An 18,799-nucleotide genomic window follows, 5' to 3' on the forward strand; every position below is an offset into this window, starting at 1 on the left:
AATGCATTGGTTCAGAGGCAGGAAAAATTTGCCCAGCACTTTTCTGATTCACTTGAATCTCTCAGTACAAATGCCGTTGTTAGTTTTTTGTTTTCTTTGAAAAAAGTGTATGCAATAAAATTAAAGTAAAAATTAAAATTAGAAAATATAATAACCAACAGTACACCTCACTTTCCTGAAAACATATACCTATCTGATTGTCAAGCCAGAGCTAGAGGTGGCGGTACAAAGTCCTAGGGCGGGTGAATTGGGATAAAGAGTGAGAAGCAGATGGCTTCTGACTACATATCAAGGCCCCACCACTTCTTAGAGAAAAGCAAGTCAGGAAGCCATAGGTAATTTTCCCCACCATCCCATAGGTTTATCACTTAAGTCTGTAAATAAGTATCATGATAAAGACTCAGAAAACCGAAGTCAGAATTTTTTTCCTAGGGCCTTATGTGATGATACCTGATTTCTGTGACAATTACTGCCTTACTCGGGGGAGATAAAGAGAAGACTGGCACTATATATCCAATTTGGGAATAGATAGAAGCTGGTCCTGTTGCTCTTCATCCTTGACCAGAACTTTCGTAGAAGCAAACCACTAAGTCTGGGGGCATAGAAAAAAGATTCAAAAGGGGAAAAGATGTATACAATAGGACATCCCATCAAAATACTGGATAAACCTAGGGTGGGTATTTATGTCTTCCTCTAACTTGAGCCTAGAATCAGGAATGTATAGGTTTTCCCATCTTCTTGATCTGGTGAAGCTATCTTCAGCTCTTCACTTCCCTTTCCGTTGTACAACAGTTCCTAGCTTTCGCTCTTGGAAGTAGATCTTCTCCCCATTTTTCATGGGAAAGCAGCTGTTACCATTATTACACATGCTTCTGTCTCTGAATAAGGCACACTGTGATGGGATTGGAAGACTATGATCACTCCTCTCTTCCTTGGTCAATGTGCCATTTTTTTTCATTTACCTGTGCCGAGCAGGAAAGACCTTGATGAAGCTCCAGGGATTTAGAAACTCCATCTGAAGAGCCCTGTCATAAACAGAGATACTCAGTGGAAATGTTTATTACAAACTGGCTGACCTTTCCCAAGCACATTCATAAGCTAGGCTAAGGAAGCTGCTTCAGTTTTTCAAGAACAGTAGTGCACAGTGCAGGCTCTCAATGAATTTTATTAGGAATAATAGCTTCTGATTACTAGGTGGTTGGTCATGTCAAGTACTCTGTTTTATAGGTAAGACAGCTGAGGCTCAAAAGATAAAATTAATTGTCAAGTTCATTGGCAGGCCTGCACTTGCATCTAAGTCTGTTTGACTCCAAAGCCCTAGTTCTTTCCACTAATATACAATACATAACGGAAATTTAATACCTATGGAATTTGTGGCCAATAATAAACAACTATTAGTTTTTATTGATCACTCCTATATTCCAGGTTCTGTGCTAAACACTTTACATGTATCATCTCATTTAATCCTCATAATCCTGCAAGATAGATAACAGTTTCATTTTAGAGTTGAGGAAACTAGGGCACAGAGAGGTTAAGTAACTTGCCCAAGGACATAGAACTGGTAAGTAGCAGTGCCAGGTTCAAAGCTAGATCACTTGGTTCCAAAGCCTGTACAACATAAAGGTATTGCCCAAGAATGTGGAAATAAGGTGAAACTTGTATAAATCAACACAATGGATGGAATTAGCTACCCGAGGGAGTTAATCAAGAAATCAAAATGTTACAAAAAAGTGACTTAAGAATTTGAGAGCATACAAAACTCTAGTGGCCTAGAATAATCTTAGGAAGATGAGACTACAATGCAAATACATTTAATAAGGTGAAACAATTATCTCATACTCTGGAGAAAGGGTGACTGAACAAGGCAGTCATTACTAGCTCTGTCCAGGGAAGGTGCTAAAACCAAAATCAATATTAGGATTTTCTTGGCAAGACTATATCTTGAGTAGGTAACAATGTCCCCAGCCATCTTAGCTACAAGTAACAGGATCATCTACCATCCCTTGTTTTCCCTCAGTTTCCTCATCTGTAAAATATGGAGAATAATAGTATCTACTATTATATATAATAGTATATATAATATTATCTATAATAGTATCTACTATTTCCTGGAAGAATTCAATGAGAAACTCCATGTGAAGCACTTAGACTATATGTCTGGCACATTGTAAGAAGTCAATAATGCTAGCTAATTTTATGTTCTGATTCTATATCCCTAAGCAAACTTCTGATATCATGGCCTTCCTTACAGCTTGCCCTTAAAGAGAGAAAGCTCTGGTCATATCAGTTAAGAACATGGGCACTAGAGTCAACCAGACCTAGGTCTGAATCCTGTCTCTGCCAATTAAAGTTGTTATACTGTATCAGAATCAACACAGCAGCAGACTTTGGAATCAATCAACTCAGACTAGAATATTAATCAACTCTGACACTGACTTGATGGACAATCTTGGGCAAAATACTTCATCCCTCTGAGCCTCAATTTCCTCCTATATAAAATGGGGAATAATAAATACCTACTTCACAGGATTGCTATGAGGTTTCAGTGAGTTCATGTATTTATAAGACTGACTGGAAAAAAGTAAGCATTCCCCCTCGCATTCTCTCCCTTTCTCTCTCTCACAAACACACATAACCCCTTTAACTATATCCACATAGCAATTTCTGTGATCTTACTTAATATGAGTCACCCACCGAGAGATAGATTCACTCTTATTGTTCCAAAAATACCAGGATTTTCTGACTATATGCCTGCGGATCAGACCCTGAATCATACTGAATTCACCAAGGATGTACCACCTTATGGGAGCCTGTCTGGATGATCAGTTTTCCTTCTCAGGTACAATCCCTTTTGCCTTACTAAGCAGATTTTTTGAACTATTATTATACTAATAGAGGAGAAAATCCCAAAGTCACTGTTGTCTGGCTTTAGAGTACATTATGAAATGCTCTGTGGGGGGAATTACCATCCTAGTTCCATTTATGGCTCAAAATAACATTAATGCACAATACTAATACATGGTGTTAATAATGTAACATAATAATGTAAGCTATGGATCATAGTTAGTAGTAATATTATTTTCTTTTTTTGCTACTGTTTTTTTTCTTTAAAAAATCAATTTTATTGATACATATTAATAAAGCATACAATTCATCCAAAGTGTACAATCAGTGGCATTCAGTATAACCACATAGTTGCGCATTCATCACTTCAATTATTATTAGAGCATTTTCATTATTTCAATAATAATAAAAACATAAACAGAAAACAGACAAACAAGATAATTCTTCATCTCTCAATCTCTTTATGCTTCCCCTGATGTGCATAGCTGCTATTTATGACTATTCTTGCACAGTTATTCATTTATTATTAAGCAGTATTATTGAGATATATGCACATACCATACAATCTATCCAAAGTGTACAATCAATGGCTTTTAGTATAATCACAATGTTGTGCATTAATCACCAAGTAGTAATATTTTGACGTTCTTTCATAATCTTTAACAAATGTTCCACAACAATGCAAGGTGTTGGTGGAGCAGTGATGTATGGAGATTAAGCACGCTATACAAGATTGTTTTGTAAGCTCACAACTTCTCTAATAAAAATATATTAAAAAAGAGAAAATATATTAAGCAAATATGGCAAATGTGAATAGGTATTATATCTAGAGGATGGGTATAGAGAGCTCTTCATTATGTTAGGCTTTTTACTTTTCTGTGTGTTCTTAAGTTTTTCATTTAAAACTTAAAAAATATATATATAATCAATCAATAAAAAATAACATTAAAGAAAATTTATATTCTTTTAGAAAACAATAGATGATGGAGATTATCAGGACGCAATAAGGACTGGCTATATAAGGAGAGTATATTTGGGATTGAGAATTAATGACATAGTTGCCTTATAGTATGCTCTAGTCAGTGACTTCAAAAAAGAGTGACTAAGTCTTTTCATCTGTTCCACTGAGATCCTGGAGTTTTGCCATTTAACTAGCTATATGACACTCTTTTAAGCCTCCCCTTTCTCATTTAAAAAATATGGATATATTAGTACCTGCCTAGTATTAATCCTCATCCTCATGAAGATTCAATACTGAATGTAATAGAGTGCTTGATATAAAACAGGCACTCAAGAAATGGTAGCTATGAGGATCCCAGCAGTTGGAGTCCAGTACAAGATTTTGAATCACTACGAGAGAAGGTCCTTATATTCTATAATGGGGGGAAGGGGCATGTCCAATGAGCACCAGTTGGAGCTGTGCTATAATTCAAGACCTAGATTAGAGGAAAGTTAACACCACTCTGAGCTATTAAAAATAAGCAAAATGGCTACCCACCTTCCCTTTACCTTGCAAAGGCAATGTCCAATTTTCTAAGCATCTTTGGTAGCCCATCAGAAGCTCAGATATGCTGCAGGCAACCACACTGTTAACTTTACTTTGGCCCACTTATGGCTACATGTAGTGCATTCTATGCTAGGCACAGGTCTTCAAGACAAGGTACCAGTTTCTATTCTCAGGCCTTACTCAGGAAAAAAGGTTGATGCTTCTGTACCCCTAGGGAACAGCTTTGGACAAGCAAACCCTCATTAGACTGCTAGAGAGCAGGGGAGTGAAATCAAATGTCTGGAAAAGCTGTTGAAAGCTTCCCTAAGCAGATCAGGTTTCCATGTCTGATCTGATTTCTTGCAATTTACCTGAAAAGGCAAGTGGTGTCAAAGAGAAACTAGATAATCTAAAAAAAGGGCACTTACTTGCTTATTTGCTTTCTTATGTCCTTTGGATCCTCTACCAGTCTGTTCTTTTCCATGCCTTTAGAAAGAAGGAAAGGGGGAAAGGGGTTATGGTGCTCATGAAAAGCATATAAAACCCATACCCCCACTTTTACTTGGTTAAGTACTCACCTCCTCTAGGAAGTTTGACCCTTTCAAGTTAGATACCCCTCCTCTGTGTAACCACTGTAAACCTCTATCTCCATCATTTCTATATTATTTTGAATTGTTCTATGTCCCATGTCCTCCTTTAGGGCAAAAACTTTTTCATCAAGGCAGGACATTCAGTATATGTTTGCTGAACTGAACTGAAAACTGGCTTTAAACATGAAAGCCTCTTACCTTAATAGAAGGACTTAATAGCTGGGCATTTTCCCAAGGGCACCTTGATTGACACTAGCTCATACCAACCTATGAGAATACATACATACCCCTTTCCTGGCCCACCGACAGAAACCACTTGTATGCCAAAGGATCCTTGGCCTCTGGATGATTTGCTGCCAGCCCAGTGGCCCACAACCATCCCAGCAATCTGCAGTTTTCCTCCTTGGGGTGGGATTGGATGGAGAGCTGGCAAGAGAGAAAGAATGCAGTAAAGATTAGTAAGCGAAAGGTAAGATGATAGGTGGAACCAAAGATTCTATGGCCTACTTACTCTGCTTATTTCCATTTCTCTAAGATAAAAATACTCCATGATACAATAAAAGGTCATGATAGAAATAAGTATAGGGGGAGGGGATTGAAAATCTATATACTTTCACTTTAGTACGTGGAGATAGGTGATTCATTTTTCTTTGTAGAGCCTGGCACATAGTATGTACTTGATACTTGTTGAGAAAATGAATGTCTTAAAATTTACTAATTGAAAAATTATAAGCCAAAAACACTTTTGATACCAATTTACATAACTACAACTATAGGACTAGGTAAAGAACACACAACAGACTAAACTGAAAAAATGAAACTAAATAGTAATTTATAATTAAAAAGCAAGAATAGCAACAGTTGAAAATGAGGATCAATTCAAGACAAGTTTCATGTTATCTCCTTAAAACAGAAGAAAATCCAGCTCTGGGACTGTGAATACACAAGCACAGTAGAATTTGTAATTTTGCACAAAAGTAATACCTCATAGAATACTGAATTCTAGTAAACCTTTCATTTTAATATATGAAATAAGCAAAATCTTAAAAACCTTTAACTCACTTAGCAGGTTATTAGTAAAGAGCCCTTCATAGACATAAAAATGAGAGTCCAAGGAACTAGGGTACTTGCTACTCCTAAGAGGGACTAGGAAGAGTTGCATTTTGGGGTCTTATTGTGGCTTCTCACGAAGCAGGCGCCTCCTTGGGGACCAGCAACTGCTGATCAGATTAAGCATCACTGACAGCTGGGGTAATAGTAAGGACCAAGAACCTGGCCTTAATTAAGTCTGCCTTCTGAGAAATACACAATAAATTCAACATTCAAAGAATCAGGGTAGGGATCTGTAAGCCACCTAAAAGGGATGGAATGGCTGGCTTCCCAGTTTGTAAGACTTGATGATTACCTGATGGAAAAGGGAGTTTACCAGAGCAGACTTACATATGGCTCATTTAAGCACAGTTCTGTGTTGAACATTCATACTGAATTTTGTGACCCTAAAAGACAACCTTCAACTTCCAATCTTCTTATTTTTAAAGCAAGGAAAATGGACAACAAAAACCTTCAACCATAGCAATAACTCTCTCACCTGAACACAGAATCTATTTCATGTTAAAAATGTCACATTAAAATACCATGGAAGTTTTATATCAATTTTAAATTGCTTGAACTTCAAACTGTATTTAAGGTAGTTACATATGTTATTACCTTTGTTCTAAAAAAATGCACATGGAAGTATTAGGTGTTCAAGGAGCATGATGTATACAAACTTTTATCAAATATTTAGAAAATAGATAGCCAGAAAAATGGATAAATGGATAGAAAGATGATAGATAGATGACAGAACGATCAATAGATAAATAGTTGAATAGAATGACATGGCAAATGTGGCAAAATGTTAAATGTTGATGGATCTGGGTATTTGGGAGGGGTATGTTGGAGTTCTCTGTATGAATATCCGCTACTTTTGCAACTATTCTGTAAATCTGAAATTATTTCAAAATAAAAAAAAAATAACTTGTTTCACCAGGAGACAGGTTATTTGAATTATGACGATCAGTGTCTGTAACTACCTAAGCATAGCTGTCTATTCATCTTTCAAGTCACAGCTCAGGTGTCACCAAAATGTATACATATATGTCTGAGTATGTATGTGTCAATTTGTTTTCCCCAGTAAACTGCAGTTCCCTGGAGGGCATGGACTGTGACTTATTTCTCCCTACACTTCTGGATCTGAAGAAAGTGATATGTATCAGGTCTACCTCCAGAGTGGAAATGGTACATCAGGCTATTATAGTCTGCTGAAGCTGACCATTTGTCTTACCTCCCATTGTTCTTCCTGCAAGCTCCTGTGAACACTTACCTATAAGGAATGAATAAGTTAACCAGCAACCATGAAGATACAGTTCTTAGGTTCTCAAAATTAATAAAGTAGCTTCTGGTTTCTGTGACAGTTATTTCATGAGTTTGGTTGGTGAGAGTCAAATCCCTGGAGACTAACCACCTCAATGGAGAGTAGTCTGGTAAGTCAGTGGATTTTCTTCACCAGATACACCTTTCTGTCTCAAAGGTTAATGAGATAATACATATGTGAAACTGCTGATTCTTTAACTGACAATAATTACTGAATAGCTTATTATGAAAAAGACTGAGGATTGCAAATACCACATTCTTAGGTACTGACCTGAAAACCCCCGGCTCCTTCCTTGAGGGGGAGGTAGCACTGAGCCCATGGCTCGGGAATAAAGTGAAACATGGTAGAGAGAGGGCACCATAGGAGGTACAAAAGTAGGTGATGGAAGTAGAACAGAAGGCGGTGGATGATTCATGTTGACTCCTTCAAGGATACTCTGTCTCATCTTTTCCACTTTGGTTGCCAGGTCAGCCTTCAAATAAGGAACAGAAAAATAACAGCAGCTGCCATTTTTAGAACATCTCCTATATTTTAGGCACAGTATTGGGCACTCTAAGTACAGTCTCACAATTCTATTTGCATTAAGGAAATTGAGGCCTGGAGTTAAATGACTCTAGGCTACACATTCAGGAAACCTGTCTGGCACCAAGGCTACCACTCTTTGCATGACACCACAATACCAACATACCAGTATAGAATGAGGGCTTGTAAGGCACAATGACTAGGTTAAGGGAAAAAAAAATACAGCAGTAAGTATTTACTGATAGTCTATTACATTTTAAAGGGGGAAGTAACACAATTAGGTAAGAGAGAGAACAAAAACCTAACATAAGACTTTTAGCCTTTATCTCTGTACCCAGGATCAGAGATCCTGAGCTCTGTCCAGGATAAGCCCATTCCTCTTTCTAATCCAGAGACTGGCAAACGCCTTCTGAAAAGTGCCAGGTAGTAAATATTTTAGACTTTGTGGGCATGCTATCTCTGTAACAATTCAATTCTGCCATGAAAGTAGTAATAGACAGTATATAAACAAATGAATATGGTTGTGTTCCAGGAAATTTTTATTTACAAAAAACAGAGGATGGGGCAAGGCTGGGTGTTGGGGACTACTGAATCATGTCCCTACAAAAGGAATTTTAGGTCCCAATCCCTGGTTCTGTGGGTGTGAACTCATTTGTAAACAGGACATTTGAAGATGTTATTAGTTGAGGTGTGCCCAAACTAAATCAGGATGGGCTTTAATCAAATGTGGCTGAAGTCTGTACAAGCAAAGGAAATTGGACACAGAAAGAGAAGCCCCAGGAAGCAGCTGGAAGCTGGAAGTCAACAGAACTCAGAAGAGAAAAGAGAAAATGTTTGCCATGTACACTGCCATGAGATGGAAAAGCCAAGGAACTCCAAAGATTGCCCCCAGCAGGAAATACTGACCCTGAGGGGAAGCAAGCCTTCAAGCCTCCGGAATCATGAGTCAATAAATTCCTGTTGTTAAGCCAACCCATTTTATAGTATTTGTATTAGCAGCTAGGAAACTAAAACACTCAGTTTTGCCTGCAGCTATAATTTTCCTGACACCTCTTCTAGTCCTTCAGCTCATTTCCTCCAAGTGGAGGAAAGGGCAACTTTTCTTTTCCTTTGCTTTCCCTCATCTTTCCTAAGGCTTCATTTCAAAAATACCTCTGCTTCTACTCTGCCATTTACTTTACTACCTTCTTTTATTTTTAGTTTCTTTACAAAAAAATATCATCACTTGCAAAAGTAACTTAGAGTTTTTTATAGATAAAGGAAATACAATTCTAATAAGGAAGGGCATATAGTATATCTGAATATTCCACAGGGAAGAAATACTCAGAGTAAGAAAAGGAATGAGAAACATGTGGGAAAAAAAAACCTTCCAACATAACATCTTCTTACATGTTCATATCAGACTCTGGGCTTTTGGGACCAAGGTTGACTAAGTTAGTTTAAGGTCAGATACATTTTCCCATTTCTGCTACCTCCCTCCCAAATGTTTCTGTTCCTTTCCCCTCCCTACTCATTCATTCCCATAGCAGATCAAAGATGTCCCTTATTGGCTGCCTGATAATGCTGGTACCTGGCCATCACAGAGTTCAACCAAGGATACTTGCTCTCGGCCTGCTTTAATAAGCTTGCTCTGGAACAGCTTGCCATCGAAGTAAATCCAGGGGCAGCAGTGCTCCCAAGGGACTGGCTGGCCACAGGCATCATTAGCAAACAGAGCTGTGTCGACCCCACTCATGAAGAGGGCAGCAAGCTGGATCCCTCGGGCATCCAGTTTCTCAATCTGAAACCACAACAAAGGAAAAACTACTATTATTGGTTACATTTAATCTTATTCCTGTCATGCTGACTCTTCTAGTTAAATTTGAACATGTTGCCCTCCAGTATAGGCATCTGGGTACACAAGTGGCTTCTACTCTTGTACTTGCTCAAGATAATTTAAAACATACTCGTTACTCCTTTGGTTATTGTGTGAATCTCCACCCACCATGACAATGCCCCATGAACATTTGAACACATTTAGATGCCTTATAGGCATGCCCAAGTGAGCTTCCTCCCATATATCCCCCATCACTGACACCTCATACCAATGATCCTCCCCTGCCACAGTTGTAACACTTCTGTTACCTAAAACTTCTTGAAAAATGAAGCCAATAAAATAGCAAATACAATTAATAAGAAAATGAAATGATAATGATAGGTTTAAAAATAAGAAATAAAATAAAATTTAAAAATTTAAATAAAACTTTGGGATAATAAAAAATAATGAACAACTATTTAAAAAACTTTTTTGACATTTTGCCTTTCATCACTGTCAGATCTGATATCCTGTATGTACAGTGACATTTTCTTCCATTTATTCCCCCAGTGTATTACTTTTTTCACTTTTTCTTCAAAGAAGTTTTAGGTTACAGAAAAGTCATATACCGAATACAGGGGACTCCCATATACCCAACATCCTCCCCCTTTACCCTCTTCCCCTCTTATTAACATTTTATATGTGGATGGTACATTTGTTACAATTGATGTACAAGTATTGAAACATAGCTACCAACCATGTTAAGTGGTTTACATTATGGCTTACATTTTGGACTATACACATTTATAAACTTTGATGCAATTCAACATGGCTGTATCCATCATTGCAAGATCATATAGAACACTTCCATCTCCCCCAAAATGCCCCCTGTTCCATCTATTCCATTCTTCCCTCCCCTCCCCCTCGGGACCCACAGCAACCACCAGGTTTCATTCCTTGAAGGATAAGATTCACATTTACTTGCAACACCTTGGGGAGCTCTGTCACATTCTCTAATGGATCAGTATAGGGGCAATAACTAATGAAGGAGAATGGTTCATTGACAGGCCCTTGATATCGATGACTGTGCATATGAACCTTTACTCTTGAAATTGAAACGTAGCTTAGTATTATGGGGTGCCTAAGAGTTGCCTCCTGGGAGCCTCCTTACTGCTCAAATGTGGCCTCTCTCTAAGCCGAACTCAGCATATAAATATATTACCTTCCAGCTAGTATAGGACATGACTCCTGGGGATAAGCCTCCCTGGCACCGAGGGATTACTACCAAGAACAAACTAGCAATGCAACTGGAAAAAGACCTTGACCAAAAGGGAGAAAAGGTAAAGACAAATGAGTTTATACAGCTAAGAGACTTCAAAGTGAGTCGGGAGGTCATTCCAGAGGTTACGCTTATGTATGTCTAAGCAGGATCTCATTGACTGCCAAAGTAGATACTACCCCAAAGAGCAGGGCTCCTGAGAGCTCTGGAGATATCCTGACACTATAGTCAGGGCAGACAGCTCAGATGTTTGGTGCCTTGCCAGCAGGCCCTACTTTGGAATTTATGCTCCCCAGAGTGACAGAATTGGACTCAGTTGTGGTTTTCCCTACAATGGCTCTTCTGTCCTTCTATTTGAACCTATAATTAGTACTAGAGTTGGTAGGTATACATGCAAGAGACTTAAATCTTTGGGCTGTCCATGTGCCAGCTAGGTCCCAAATCTCAACAGAGTTGCACACCTACTTTCCAGTTCATTGGTCTCACCCAGGCAACTAACATGGAGATGTGATGGACAACTACCATAACAAGGAACTGAGTCTACAACTGCAAGCAAGAGAGTCCATCCATTGGCCCTATGGTATCACAGTCCCCTCTCAATTAGAGGTGGAGTGGACATCACCATCCCAGAATCCTTAGGATTGGGGGATGAACTATGGACTAAAGTAGACTTACTGGTTTTCTACTATAGCCTTACTGTGATTCGAGCAATGGAAGAAATTATATCATTGATGTGGAGGCAGTGGTCACTGGAGGTTCCAAGGGCAGGGAGAGTGAAAAACAGGTATAATACAGGGGCATTTTTGGGTCTTGGGAATTGTCCTGACTGACACTGCAACAACAGATACGGGCCATTATACATCTTGCATTACCTATAGAATTAGGAGGGAGTGAGTGTAAACTACAATGTAAACTTTAATAAATGCTTGGTGGCAATGCTCCAAAATGTGTTCATCAATTGCAATGAATGTACCTCAGTAATGAAGGATGGTGTAAATGTGGGAAAAGGTGGGAAGTGTAGGGAGCAGGGAATATAGGGATCCCCTGTATTTTTTGTGAGATTTGTATAATATAAGTATCTTTAGAAAATTAATCAAAAAGAAGATACTCATTACAAATTTTAAAATACCAATTAGGGATTAAAAAACTAAAGAGTGAAAGAACAGCCACTGCTGATAAAGATGCAGTGAAATAAATGGGCACTTTTCCATAAAGGTAATGAGGAAAGCATATTACAATTAAGCAATATTTTTGAAGAACCTTAAAAATGTTCACATTTGTTGATTCAGGAATTCTGCTTTTAGGAATCAATTATAAGGAAGTAGAGATGTGAATAAAGCTCTATGCATAAAGATGTCAATTATAACATTATATAAAATGGGGGTGGAAACTGAAAACAATTTAAATGGCCAATATTATAAAAATTAAATGATACATCCATATGATAAAATATTGTTTACTAAAATTTTTAAGATGTAGAAAATAGGTGCTATGCTAAGTGAAAAAATACGATGAATAATTTCATAAAAAATAACTACATAAAAAATGCATGAAAAAAGTCTGGAAGAGGGAAGCAGATGTGGCTCAAGCAATTAGGCTTCTGTCTACCATATAGGAGGTCCAGGGTTCGATGCCCAGGGCCTCCTGGTGAAGGTGCGCTGGCCTGCATTTGTGAGCTGGCCCATGTGGAGTGCTGGCCTGTGCAGTGTGCTGGTGCAGCAAGATGACACAACAAAAAGAGGCACAGAAAAGAGAGAGTAAGAGACGCAGCAAATCAGGAGGCTGAGGTGGCACAAAAGAATGATCACCTCTCTCCCACTCCAGAAGGTCCCAGGATTAACCCCCAGAGCTGCCTAATGAGAATACAAGCAGACACAGAAGAACACACAGTGAATGGACACAAAGAACAGACAATGGAGGGAGGGGGGAGAAATAAATAAACAAATGAATGAATGAATGAATGAATGAATGAATGAATAAATAAATGATGGCAAAAAGCCCAGAGAGATGGATCAGCCCCAACCAAATTCCCCACTAAAAAATAAAAATAAAAAAAGACTGAAAGAAAACATCAAAATGTTCACAGTAGTTATCTCAAGTAGGTGCATTAGATGACTTCAATAGGAAAAGGGGAAGTATTAATATTTCCAGGTCCTTACTTAGGTGCAGTTTAGAGTCAGCAGCTGCTCTGAGACCAAGCAATATTACATTTATGTTTGTCTCAGACTATTTCACCTTTCTTTTAGTTGTCTGCATTTAAATTAAGATTTTCCAAATCTTATTGGCTTAATCTTCCTTTAGTTTACCCTAGGACCTGAAACGGCCATGGGTATTGGTCAGGGGATGGGTGTTTTGCATTAAAAGCTAATATTTATTGTGCACTGTGTACTTAAAATATGCCAGACAGCATTCTAAATGTTTTATGTAAGTTATTTTATTTAATATCCCCACAACCCTACAAGTAAGGGAACTGAAACTAGAGAAGTTAAGTAACCTGCCTAAAATCACACAGTTAGGAAGTAATGGAGTAAGGATTCAAATCCAAGGTAGCCTGGCTGCAGAGCCTGTTTTCTTTACTACTATGTTCTACTGCTTTCAGTTACATGCTAGACTTATTTTCTTCTTTATTCTTTTCCGTACTTCTCCCTAAACTCAGTAAGTATTATTTTAAAGGGGGAATGAACATTTACTCAGAGACAAGCAGAAAACACCAGGAAAAGTCCCATGTAGCATATCTTCTAAGAGTCAGAAACCTTACTGTGGTCTAAGGTCCATGATTTATTTGCCTTGCACAATATCAATCTTTCCTGTCCACTCTCATCTACCAGTATGAGAGTAGTGAAGCAGGCACCTCTTGGTTTTAGTAATAGACATAAATATTTGGTTAAAGTATATCAAAAATTTACATGTAGAACTTACTCTTCTCCCCAGCTCCTGGAAAATAAAAGACCTAAAGTAGAGTTATGAGTTTAGAAAAAAAAATAAAGTATTTAAACCAGAGTGGATCAAATCACCTTGAGTTCTTGGAGTTGGTCTGGTTCATAAAGCTGGGTAGACACTGCCTGTGCAAGGAAGGTGTCTAGCTCATGGCGATGCAGGATTTGGCCACCAGGCCATTGAACCATGTACCTAGAGAATAAAACATAATTATTAAGCCACAAAGGCTCATTTATTGATTTCACAAACATTTATCAAGCTAAGAACCTATCATGGGCCAGGCCCTAAGCTAGACTTTGACAATTGCAACTGAATAAACGAAAAGAATCTCTGCCCTTGGGGTACTTGCAATCTGAGTGGTAGAGGAGACAGGCACATACAACAAAGACAGGGCAGTATAAGTACCAAGATAGAAAAATGTACACGGTGGTATAAGAGCACATAGGAGAGCCACCTACATCAGAATGGAAGAGTGAGGGAGTGCATCCTTACAAAAGGTGGCAGGAGCTGAATTTTGAAAGGTCTGTAGAAATTAGTGAGACAAAAAGATGGGAAAGGATGTTCTAAGTTGAGAGAACAGTATGTGTGAAGGCATAGAAGTATGGTTCAGTACTACGCACCGGTTCCATGCTGCATGACTGGAGTGACAGGCAAGACTAGAAAATAGGCCTGATCATGAAGAGTCTCGAAATCAGTATTAAGGAATTTCGACCTTCATTGTAAAAATATAGGAAGCCATTTAAGGATTGTGATCAGGAGAGTGATACTGACTAGTTTTAATTTTTCAAAGACCACTCTGGTGGCTCAGAGAGAAAGAGACAAGTGGCATGATACCAGTTGAAGAGGCAACTGCAGCAATCTGTAGCCAAAGAATGCCTGTACAAAGGTACTGGCTGAGAGGATGGAGAGAGCCAGGGTACAAAGACAAGAACTATTAAGGAGATAAATTCTTAGGACTTGATCATGGATTTTATGGGAAGGGGTCGAAGAAGAGGGAAGAGTCTAAGACTTCTTGAATTCTGGCTTGGGGGGATGGCTGGATGAGGAGGCCAATCACCATGATAGGAAATTCACTAATCAAATAATAAATACTCATTGAATGCCCATGAATTGAATATGCCTTATTGTTCTAGGCACCAAGAATACAGAAAGAGGAAGAGAGAGATAAAAAATTTATCAGTACAAAGTCTATGCTCTTAGCTCCCTGAAGGCCCATGAGACAGCAATCATACATAATCACCAGAACTATGCAAGACTTTAGAAACTTGGTATTTAAAGCAAGGGGTTGTCTCTTCTTAGTGGCACTTGGAATGGGTTCCTGGGGACTCCAGCCCAGATACTACTACCAGGAGGCAGTGTAGTGCCCCAGAAAGAGGCTGGGCTTTGAAGTCAGACAACCTGACTTTGAATCTAACGTGCCATTTAGTAGCTGTGTAACCTAGAAACCTCTCTGGCAGGTGCAGACAGCCTTATCACTTTCTTTACTCTTTCTTGAAGCCCAAATTGTTATTTATTTGAACCAGGATGGTTTTGGGATTGCAGGATATATCTATAAGCCTTGTTGCTTCTTTAGGAACAAAGTTCTAAATAACTGGGCACTCAGGAAGGATCTTCCTGGGGTATATGGAATTTGCTCCCCTTGGGAAATTCATTAATACTTTATACTTTTTGGTTCTACATTATTTAGCATACACTTTTTATAGCTTATATCTTTTATCAATATTTTATCATTATAAAATTCTCCTTTGTACTATTTAATGTTTTTGCTTTGAAGATTATTTTATCTGATGCTAATATTGTTTCTTTCTTTTGATTTGTAGTTCGTTGATTTAACTTTGCCCATTTTTAATCTTTCTATCTTTATTTCGTAGGCAAAATGTAAAACAAAAATGGAAGAAAATGAACAGAAATACAATTATAGCAGGAGACTTCAATATACTATTATCAAGCTATGACATGTAAAGTATATGTAAAAGATACGTAAAATCACAGATTTGAATAATACAATAAGGTTCAAATGCTTGATTGATTTTGTATACTTTCTTTTTTAAAAATATTTATTTACTTATTTATTTCTCTTCCCTTCCCCCCCAACCCCGGTTGTCTGTTCTCTGTGTCTGTTTGCTGGGTCTTCTTTGTCCGCTTCTGTTGTTGTCAGCGGCACGGGAATTTGTGTTTCTTTTTGCTGCGTCATCTTGTGTCATTTCTCCATGTGGGCGGCACCATTCTTAGGCAGGTTGCACTTTCTTTCACACTGGGCGGCTCTCCTTATGGGGCGCACTCCTTGCGCATGGGGCTCCCCTACGCGGGGACACCCCTGCATGGCAGGGCACTCCTTGCGCGCATCAGCACTGCGCATGGGCCAGCTCCACACAGGTCAAGGAGGCCCGGGGTTTGAAGTGGACCTCCCATGTGGTAGATGGACGCCCTAACCACTGGGCCAAGTCCGCTGCCCAAACACTTTCTTTTCAAGTGTCTATGTTAGTTCACATGAGGGCTAGCACCTGTTTGCTGTTGTTTATCTTATTATCTCTCACTAATTATCAACTACCTGGCATAGCACATGGTGTGGAGTAATTACTGATAAATACCCATTCAACCCCACCCCCCCCACCCCACCTCTCCCCCCCCCCCCCCCCCCAGCAACACTCGTTCCCATCATCATGACACATCCATTGGATTTGGTAAGTACATCTTTGGTCACCTCTGCACCTCATAGTCAATGGTCCACATCATGGCCCATACTCTCCTCCATTCCATCCAGTGGGCCCTGTGAGGATTTACAATGTCCGGTGATTGCCTCTGAAGCACCATCCAGGGCAGCTCCATGTCCCAAAGACGCCTCCACCTCTCATCTCTTCCTGCCTTTCCCCATACCCATCAGCCACCATGTCCACTTTTCCCAATCCAATGCCACCTCTTCTATGTGGACATTGGATTGGTTGTGTCCATTGCACCTCTATGTCAAGAGGAGGCTCAGATTCCACATGGATGTTGGATGCAATCCTCCCACTTTCAGTTGTAATCACTCTAGGCTCCACGGTGTGGTGGTTGTCCTTCTTCAACTCCATCTTAGCTGAGTGTGATAAGTCCAATAAATCATATTGTAGGTGCTGGAGTCTGTTGAGGCTCAGGACCTGGCTATCACATTGTCAGTCCAGAGATTCAAATCCGCTAAATATATCTTAAACCCCAACATTAACTGCACCTCCATCATCTTAGCATGAAAGTCTTATGGAGGAAGATCCCATCTGAGTCCAGATTCATCACACATAAACACCAGTTCCAAAAAGGGGCCATCTGACCTGGTAGTTAACCCCATCGGCCATGACCATAACTCCCATGGGTCTCTTTAGCCCTCAAAGGAACCGATATCTGGGGGTTGTATCTGCTTTATCTGTCTCTCTGACTCTGCTCAGTTGTGCATGAGGGCAATCCTTCTGCCAGCTTCCAGACTCTTTTTTAGAAACTCTTAGCCATATAAACTCATTTCTCTTTTCCATTTCCCCCTTACTTTAGGTCAAACAGCATTTTAAAGTCATGTTATTTTATGTAGACAGGGATATTCTGCTGATCCACATTGAACCTTCCGTATAAGGTCATTTTCCAGTTGCATCATCAGTTGGTAGTTGATAGTGGTCCCTCGGTGCCAGGGAGGCTCATCCCCGGGTGTCATGTCCCACGCTGGGGGGAAGGCATTAAAAGCATGACTTTTAATGACTGAATGTCCATTATGTGGTTGTGTCTACTTTAAACACTCCTGCATTACTGGAACTTTATACTGTTTGTACTTTTTCTTTTATTATAAATAACACCAAAAAGATACATAAAAAAATCCTTGTCTTTAAGTGATTACGCACTGTCTTAGGACAGACTCCTAGAAGTGGAATTATTATGCCAAATGTTATGTCCATTTTAAAGGTCCTCAATACACATTGCAAAGTTGTTTTCTAGATCAGTTTGTCCCATTTTACACCCTATCTCCCAGCAGTACATCACCATAGATTGTTATCTTTAATCTTGGATGATTTAATGGGCAAAAAATATGTCTCTCTCTCTTTAGATTTCTGTTTCTTTGACTGCTAATAGTGAGTTTGCATATTTTTTCCAAACAATCACTTACTTCTATGATGGCTCTATGTCTATCATAGACATACCAATTAATTTGCCCTCTCTGTCTATGCGTCCTTCTCAGACAATCTAAAGCCTTATCTTTATAATCATAGTCATAGCTATTTGGACAAGGGGAGGACAGCTGATTCAAGCCAAATCAATGAGTAGGCTTGCCAGTCAGACTGTGCCAACCAAAATCTTGAGAATGTGAGCTAAAAGCGCAGAAACTGTTGAAACAGATATGTGGAAAGAAGAGCTAAACAGGCCCATAAGAGAGTGGACAGTCTCTGTTTCTGCTTTTTCAGGACCATTCCCTGTGTTTACCACATTTCCTGTCCTTGGATGCTCTGAGACTGTTATATATCTTTAAAATATGATTGCTGGAGTGACTTGTTTCTTCTAAGCAAATGTGTCTGAAGAGTGTCATTTACCCATTTTTGTTTTAGGGTGGTAGTATTTTTAAAGCCTTTCCATATTGAGAATATAACACATAGTCCTAACTATTGCAAATATTTCCCCAGTTTAGCATTTGTCTTACAATTTTGTTTTCTGGCATACAGATTTTCAGTTTTTATGTAGTCACTGATCTTGTCTTTTTTATATCTTCTTTTTTGGTGGGGGTTAGGGGTGGTTCTCAGTCTTTATTTTTTCTGTACCTTTTAAAAACTAACTTTAAACTTTGGAATAATTTTAGATAAACAGAAACTTATTTTTAAAAAAGCTTTGTTGGAACACAATTTGCATACCATAAAATTCAACCATTGTACACAATTCATTAAATCCATGAGATTACACAATATACTTAGTTCATAGTAGTGTA

The 18,799-nt window shown here is 38.8% G+C and overlaps 1 protein-coding gene across 1 annotated transcript in view; it reads right to left on the reverse strand.

The window, feature by feature from the left end:
• Nucleotides 1–821: 821 nt before the first annotated feature.
• Nucleotides 822–18,799, reverse strand: part of FAM120C (family with sequence similarity 120 member C) — a 196,608-nt gene continuing 178,630 nt past the window's right edge. Inside the window, exons 11-17 of the mRNA XM_058291559.1 lie at nt 13,944–14,058; nt 9,426–9,635; nt 7,604–7,805; nt 7,244–7,282; nt 5,208–5,346; nt 4,759–4,816; nt 822–1,025 (exon numbers count right to left, since the gene is read on the reverse strand). Coding sequence (XP_058147542.1) covers nt 918–1,025; nt 4,759–4,816; nt 5,208–5,346; nt 7,244–7,282; nt 7,604–7,805; nt 9,426–9,635; nt 13,944–14,058 — 871 coding nt within the window. The 3' untranslated portion in view covers nt 822–917. The remainder of the gene's footprint in view (nt 1,026–4,758; nt 4,817–5,207; nt 5,347–7,243; nt 7,283–7,603; nt 7,806–9,425; nt 9,636–13,943; nt 14,059–18,799) is intronic.

Source organism: Dasypus novemcinctus, chromosome X (genome assembly GCF_030445035.2).
Source record: "Dasypus novemcinctus isolate mDasNov1 chromosome X, mDasNov1.1.hap2, whole genome shotgun sequence".
In the NCBI taxonomy this organism is placed as follows: Eukaryota; Metazoa; Chordata; class Mammalia; order Cingulata; family Dasypodidae; genus Dasypus; species Dasypus novemcinctus.